Genomic DNA, 7,836 nt, shown 5'->3' with positions numbered 1-7,836 from the left:
TTTAGGTAAATTCTCCACTTGACCGAGGCACTGGCTCTTGGAATGGGTCCCCAGTTGTTTTTCATTTAATCTTCATCCGAGATCTCTTATTTTACCCACAGGACTAACTAACTGACACGACATATATCTAAGTTAAACTGTTTGACCTCATTTACTAATGCAAGTGGCATCTGACTTATCACACCCTCTTCTTTCAACCTGCAGAGCATCAATCCAGCTCACCATGTCCAACGAGCCCATCCAAAACCACCATGAAGAAGCCTACATCTTCCTGATGCGTGGCTTGAGAGAATTGGACCTCCGGGGCCCCTGTGTTCCCAGTGACCTTTTGATTGGAGATCATGCCTTTCCTTTAGCAATGACAGCAAAGGCCAGGTCCTGATGGCTGCCTCTCTGTACGGCGTGGAAGGATTGTTGTCCTGGGTCATGAAGGCTACCTGACTGCCTTTCCTGCTCTGGTAGAGAACGCTCTGACCTGGCTGAGAGGAGATGGGTCTGACAACTTGTCTGTGGGGGTCCACAAAAACATAAAGGCAGTAGCTGATAACCTTAGCAGATCCATCTTCCAAGCCAAAGTTGTGGGTGCCTTTAGTAATGATCTGGAGGTTGGTGTGTATGTGACTGATGCCTACAGGGGGGTGCAGACCCAAAGGACGACCTGGTGGCATTTCTGAAAGCTGGAGGAGGAGTGCTGATAGCGGGGCAGGCATGGAGCTGGGCTGCAAACCACCCTAAGGAGAACACCATCCTGCAATTTCCAGGGAATAAAGTGTCTGGGGTGGCTGGGATCTACTTTTCTACGCATTATGGGAATGTAGAGATCCTGCCTGTCTACCCTCAAATCCCATCATCATGGATGGCTATAAAGTAAGAGTATACCTCCTTTTGCTTATATAACATTAATACTTATGTTTACAGCTTGAAGCAGTTTACTTTAATGTCCATGTGTCATTTAATGCATCACAGAGTTTCACAGAGAGGTCATTTCTATGTTCTGTCTGGCGAGCCAGTTGTTATGTACTAACCCATAATCCACTGCATTATCATAAACACTTTTTTTTATTTATCTAAATTTAGTCGGTCTACTTACAGGGAATATTACTAAGAACATGATTTTCTTCAATTAAAGTCAGCTTGCAATCAAAGATACTGCAAAACATCTAAATAATCTCATTCAAATTCATTTTCTGCTTTTGGCTATTTCAATGAGATATAAAACAAAGTCCTAAAAAGTTCATTTTAGAGTACCGATGCTGGGCACACCCTTTAAGTTAAATTTAAATTTAAGTTAAATTTATTTTCTTGCTCCACCCATCTCCCTCTGTGTCTGTCTCCCCCTCCTGTTTCCCCTAACACAGACTTGGTAAGAATTTTGAAGATGACCTGGAACTCTTACTCCAGAAAGTTTCAGAGTTTGACCTCCAAGGTGAATCAGTACCTTCTGAGGTTCTTGTCCACGGCCCACTAGCCTTCCCTATTGGTACCACTAAGGATGGACAGGCATTCCTGGCAGGAGCCTACTATGGGCAGGGACGGGTCATTGTGGTGACACATGAAGCATATCTGGGAAAAAAGGTGCAGTCTGAATGAATGGTCTTAGAATATCTTTAAATGAACATAAATCTGTTTTCATAAGTTAAACTAAGCATGTGGTTTGTGTCTAGATATGAAATACAGTATGTCATTTCTTTTGCTAGACCATAACTGAAGGCCACTAGTATTTGGTTACCTGCAGTGTGCTAAATATTGTTAAATATTGTTACATACTGTTACATATTGTTAAATATTGTCCTGCCAAATCATTTTACATGAATAACTAATGAATAACTGCCTTCATTACAGACACTGGCTTCCTTTTGGAACAATGCCATTGATTGGTTGGACCAAGGCCGGCAGGGGGTCATTGGTGTTGTGCCAGATCTCAGTCTCAGCGAGTTAGGGTTAAAGTGCAAGAAGACGGTGTTCAGGAAAGACCTGAGTGTATTTGTGTGTACAGCGTACAGTGATGATCATGTGGAGGAAATCCAAGACTTTGTGGCAGAGGGAGGAGGCCTGCTGATTGGTGGACATGCCTGGTACTGGGCACATACACACTTTGGGCAAAACCCATTGACAGATTTCTCAGGTATGACAAGGCACAGCAAGATTTTTATTCTGTGATTACCATTTCAACCCACTGGCAAGTGCACTAGCATGATAAAGTATGATTCATATTTCGCCTAGCATGCTAAGTGTACTAACTTTTTGTGTTTGCATTTTGGATTCTGTCTTGGGTCTTTTTAGATGTAAATTTATGTACATGAAGTTTTTCTCAAGTCTGTTTCAGATTCACCTGCAAAGTCTACTACTCTGGGACACCTTAACTCTAAACAGACCTACATAACAGTAAATCAAGTCAGGTTTGTTAAACTGTGTTTCAGGAAACAAGATCCTGAACAAAATGGGCATGAGCCTGTTGAAGGCCACGATTAGTGGAGGTTCCTACAAGGTCCCTGTGCCCAGCCAGGCCATGAAACACACCTACCACTTCCGCTATCTTTTACGCCTCCTGGCTGGTCATATCGCCCAGGGTGAAAAACTCACAGAGCATGAGGAGGAACGCTTTAAAAAACTGGGTCGGGACTGTGCCGACTACTTGCCCATGAAGGCTTATGACAGCTACTCCTACATGCAGGTGCTGTCCGTCCTCACTGACATACTGAAGAAGTCCGGCATGCCACAGGTGGGCAGTGAATGGCTCTATAGTCTGTGACTGAATCTATTAAGTTTCACGAGTTTATAAGTTCATGAGTTATGGAAAGTCTGCTATTGATAGTAAATCTATATGTAACAATTACTGTATAATACAAGTATGAGCTGGCTTAAGGTAATGGAGATTACGTTGAGCAATATAGACTATATGCAAGTCAGCTTTAGGAAGATTTGGGAAGGACTAACCGTGAGAAACACTGTCAACTTTGTTACTTGAAGGGAAACAAACATATTTGAGGTTGAAAGTAAAGTAATTTCCCCCCGGGGAAGTATTTCTGATTCTGATTCTGATTCTGAATGAACTCGAGAGAGAGGGGAAGTAACCTGATTGTGGTTTGGCTCAATGGGTACTTATATGTTGCAGTATCATTTGTGCTTTGAAACAGAAGTTTGCATTATGTCTATCTTATAAGAAAAAATTTCCTAAATGACAGTACAACACAATGAAAGAGATTTTATACAAAGCTCTCACTGTGATTGCATGGTAAGAAAGCATAATTGTAATTATCAGGTTGTGTTGCGGAGATCAGTTTTATAATTATTCCTCTTCACTTTATTTCAAGGTGAGTGAAAAGAATCCTGTGAAGAGCCCAAAAGACCACCTACTCCTCAGTTTGGGGACAGAGTTATATAATGTTTCCCCCGATCCTGATGCCCTCCTACCTTACCTCATGAAGCAAATGCCTTTTGTCTATAACCAAAGGATCAGGATTAATGCTAACACGGCAGGTAAAATCACATTGTCTGACATAACTATGAGATAAACATGCAGACCGGTAATTTGTCTCTGTACAATGTAATATGTCACAGTAGTGTGTTTGCATAAACATTTACAAGGTAAAATCGCTCTTCTTCCTGTTTTGCATGCATCTCCAAGTGTAACATTTGCCGCTCTGTGTGTGTATGTGTGTATCAGGAGAGAAGGAGTGGCTTAGTACTGGTCTGTACCTGTGTCCTGGAATGAAGACCGAGATAATCATACCAGCAGAGATCGTCAACAAGAGATGGACGGTAACAGTACACAAAATCAGATAATCAGAGTTCATTGTGTTTTTGTCAGTGTTAATGTTAGTCTGCTAATGCACACTACAAAGTCAAGTCAGGTCCATCAGGTCATCTCCTGTTGGAGATTCCATATTAGAATGTTTGCAAGATATGAAAGTGTTTTATATTTTCTTTTAAAATGAAGTCTAAAGAATTTGTTGGGAACTGTAGCATCAATGAATATAGTAGTAATTTCTAATAATATTCTCATATACTTTTCATGTGTACATTTATTTATACATGTTATGTCCATTTTGTGCCCATTGAGTTATACTATATATGCATCTAATGAAAAAATCTAACTGTAGTACAGTAGACTTTTCATAAGAGGTTTCAAAGCAGTAAAACATATTCCATCTCTCCCTCAGATCCAGATAGGCTGTCAAACAGACAAGCTGAATGCTGAAGAGTTAAAGAGAGCACCGTGTGTTTGTGAGCTATTTCCTGTTACCACAGAGAAGATGCAGGTGTCAAACCTATGGGGGGGACTCATCTACCTGGTGGCCCCACGCAACACAAAGGTGGAAGGGGCTGAGTTCATAGTGCAGACAGCTACACCTGCTCCTTATTACAAGTGTGGTGAGTGTGTGTCACTGACTGTTAATGTTTAACTATGTGGGGAATGTAATGCAAATCATGCAGCGCTTATGAAGCCGTTTGCTAGCTGATAATGAACTTTCTGGTCTAGTGTATTTGCATGTTTTTTTTTTAGTAGATTCACAGCTGCATGATCCCATATATTTTAGCCTTCAAAAGCTTAGGGCTGCTGGAAGCACTTTTACTGAAACCCACTTTATAAAAAGTGTTTTGGAGATGAGGTCTTCATACTTTAACTGAACTCTGCCTACAATAGAGCTTTCACTCCATCCATCCCTTTGTTTCTTTCAGGTGTGACAACAGCAGCTGATTGGTCGTCGCTGCGTAAAGCTCCCTCACCCTGGGCAGAGCTGGAGTTTGACAACATCATCCTTACTGTACCATCAGATGTTGTTCGCGACCTGGAGCGCCCTGATGAGGTGGCAGACGCTCTGGAATGACATCATGAAGGGTGTCGCAGATCTGGCTGCCATCCCACACAAATTTGAACGTAAAGAACGCATCGTAGCAGATGTGCAGATTTCCAATGGTAAGTGTGTTTTGCTGTCACATATTCAATAAAATATTTTCTCTGCTGCATGTGTGATATATAAACAGTAAATGGTTTAATGTAAGATATGTTTGCACTTGTACTCTAATGGTGAGCTCATCACAGTGACTGGTGTGCATCCCTTAAAGTGCATTACACAGCTATGGAAACTAAAAGATACATTCATGCAACACTAATTGTGTAACTAATTTCTCTCCTTTCAGGTTGGATGCATTCAGGCTATCCTATCATGATGCACTCATCTATAGCAGCTGAGTTGGTCAGTCTAGATGGTGCCAGGACTGTAGGCCTGTGGGGAGAAATTCATGAACTGGGACACAACCAACAGAGAAGCTGTTGGGAGTTCCCTCCACACACCACAGAGTGTACATGCAACCTGTGGTCAGTGTATGTGCATGAAGAGGTGCTGGGGCTCAACAGGGCACAGGTGGAGTAAAACAGTTATCTTGGACAAAAGCACCAATAAATTCCCATTAACAGCTGAACCGTTTTTATCTTCTTATTGTGATCACATTGCTCCTCCTTTTATTCATATTGTTCCTCCTGTTATTTCCTCATGGTTAACGTTATAATATGATGAGTGTAATGTCTTCCATGCAGGCTCATCCACATATGACCTTAACAAATCGGAAGAGTCGTGTAGAGGAGTATGTTAAGGGGGGCAGGAAACTCAAGGATTGGAAAGTGTGGCTGGCCCTGGAGACATACATGCAGGTGAAAGAGAATGACTATATTTTACATTCTATACAGAAAATATCACACTAGAAACATTAGAACATAAACATTAGTTTTTATCCAGAATTGTACCTTACACTGGCCAAAAATGCAAGGCTGATGTCTATAGCTCTGCTACAGTCCCTACAACACTGTAGGAACAATAGTTAATAAAAGTGTTTAGTGACAAAAGCAGAAACAATTTAGCTATTTTCTATCAGGGCACCAAATGCAAAGTTCGATCTGATAAATTCATTAATTTTAACTGGTTTATCCTCTTGACAGTCAACAAGATTCCTCAGCATTACTAGCACTTCATGAAGCTCAAATGACCTTTGTCAGTTTTTGTTTCAATTTGAAAGCATCAGCTCTATAGCTCTAACTCTACTTGCTCAGCTAAATCACACAAAATGAACAAAATCATATCTAAAGATCCCAGTGCTTACAGTTTTCCTAAAATAACCTCTCTGGGCATTTCTAGCTCATTGTAGTTATTTCTTCTCATATACTTTTGTCCCTCCATAAACCCACCACATTGTGTCAATTCACATTTTCCTTTATCTCTGTTTCTTTCCATGTAGCTCCAAGAAAAGTTTGGCTGGGATGCCTTTAAGAAGGTGTTTGCTGCCTACCATGAGATGTTCAACTTTCCAAAGGACAACAAAGAAAAGATGAACCTGTATGCTGAGACTTTCTCCCAGACTGTGAAGATGAATCTGACTGGATTCTTTAAGTCCTGGGGTTGGCCCATAGGAAGAGATACTGAGGAGAAACTCTTCTACCTGCCTCCCTGGAGTGACCACCCGATGGTCCAGTATGATTAAACTTTAGACTGCTAAAACTGCTGATGATAGATGTTTTTAATCAGCAATGAATTGGTCAAATTTGGGTTTTTATTATTTTAGAAGTGATTTCCCAAGAAAACAGGAAGTAATTTGTTAAGATAAGAAAAATAATTGATTAACAGTTTATGAGCAAGTTGGCTAAAGAACAACATTGAGTTAATGGCCTAGAAAGATGAAATCATTCAGTTCACACGAAGATTGTAAAGTAAAATATTATTTACATAATAGAATTGCCAACATGATACACACAAGTGCTCATATACCTCCTCACATTTAGTCCTTATTCTGAAAATAATTAATCTGAGGATGCTAAAATTGACAGCTAGATGATGATCATTCCTAAGCAAAATGTTCCTGGAAAAAAAATATTTAAATATTAAAATAGAATTTTCTACTGTAAAGAAATGGGGGAAGAAAACAATAACTACTGGGAGGCCAATTGTATTTTTTGTAAGACAACTAAAGGGTTTCATGTTTCTCTGATTTATCATTCAGGCTCTCCTTATTATATTTTTAACAATAAAGTACACATGTTGTCAAAATAAAAACCTATTAATATTCTAAGCATAGGTCCATGACTAGGTATATTCACGAAGGCCCTAAAAAATGACCATTCCCCTAAAAGTACATCTGCAGCTTAAAGCAATATATAATTCTGCTGTTTGGGCTATAAATAGCTGTAAAATCACAACTATGAGCTGACACAAGCACTCTGTAAAGCTGAGGGGAAGCTGTAGAGTTAGGTGATTAAATGTTTTTCAGCAACCATAAAAACTAATAATAAACTAAAGTGGGCTTACACTGTATCGTGTGTCAGGTGAGGGTCATCTCACATAGCAAAAATCAGATACTCTGATTGAGCTGAGATTCAGATTCAGAATACTGTGTTTTTCTTTTTTCATTTTCATTTTTCATACATTTGCTTACATGTTGAAAGTTCCCATTTTATATATTAATACATTAATTATGTATACATTTCTGTAATTGCTACTTGGACTGCGTTTTCACTGTAATCCTGAAGTGGTGGACATGGAAATTAATTTCATTTATTTGTCTTGCAGTGTTACAATAAATGACACTGTATGTTGATATTTTCCTTTACTGTCAATGAAAAAGACACAAGTAAAGAGTCACTTGATCCCTCTGCTACTTATTTTTATTCATCTGTTTGTGGTTTAATGAGTACTATTAGTCTTTTAATGTTACATGGTAACATGCACCATATTGACAACATTGTGAAATTTGTTTTTACTCTTTTAACACTCTTGAATTATTATGAATATTTGCTTTTTGTGGCTTTACAACTCTAAAGGGCAATTAAAGGGCAATGGCAAC

General features: G+C 39.5%; 1 protein-coding gene across 1 annotated transcript; it reads left to right on the top strand.

The window, feature by feature from the left end:
- The first annotated feature begins 223 nt into the window (after positions 1–223).
- On the top strand, positions 224–7,604 carry zgc:162193 (TRPM8 channel-associated factor homolog). Its single transcript, XM_035679413.1, is given in 15 exon segments — positions 224–356; positions 359–400; positions 403–633; positions 636–867; positions 1,359–1,575; positions 1,843–2,125; positions 2,421–2,722; positions 3,315–3,480; positions 3,668–3,762; positions 4,164–4,374; positions 4,684–4,817; positions 4,819–4,921; positions 5,146–5,369; positions 5,543–5,656; positions 6,238–7,604. Coding segments are annotated over 15 exon segments (2,730 nt in total). The 3' UTR covers positions 6,481–7,604.
- Positions 7,605–7,836: the final 232 nt, after the last annotated feature.

The sequence above is a fragment of the Morone saxatilis genome, unplaced genomic scaffold, assembly GCF_004916995.1.
Source record: "Morone saxatilis isolate NCDOM2014 unplaced genomic scaffold, NCSU_SB_2.0 Contig8, whole genome shotgun sequence".
Lineage (NCBI taxonomy): Eukaryota > Metazoa > Chordata > Actinopteri > Moronidae > Morone > Morone saxatilis.
This window is presented reverse-complemented; position numbering and strand designations above follow the sequence as displayed.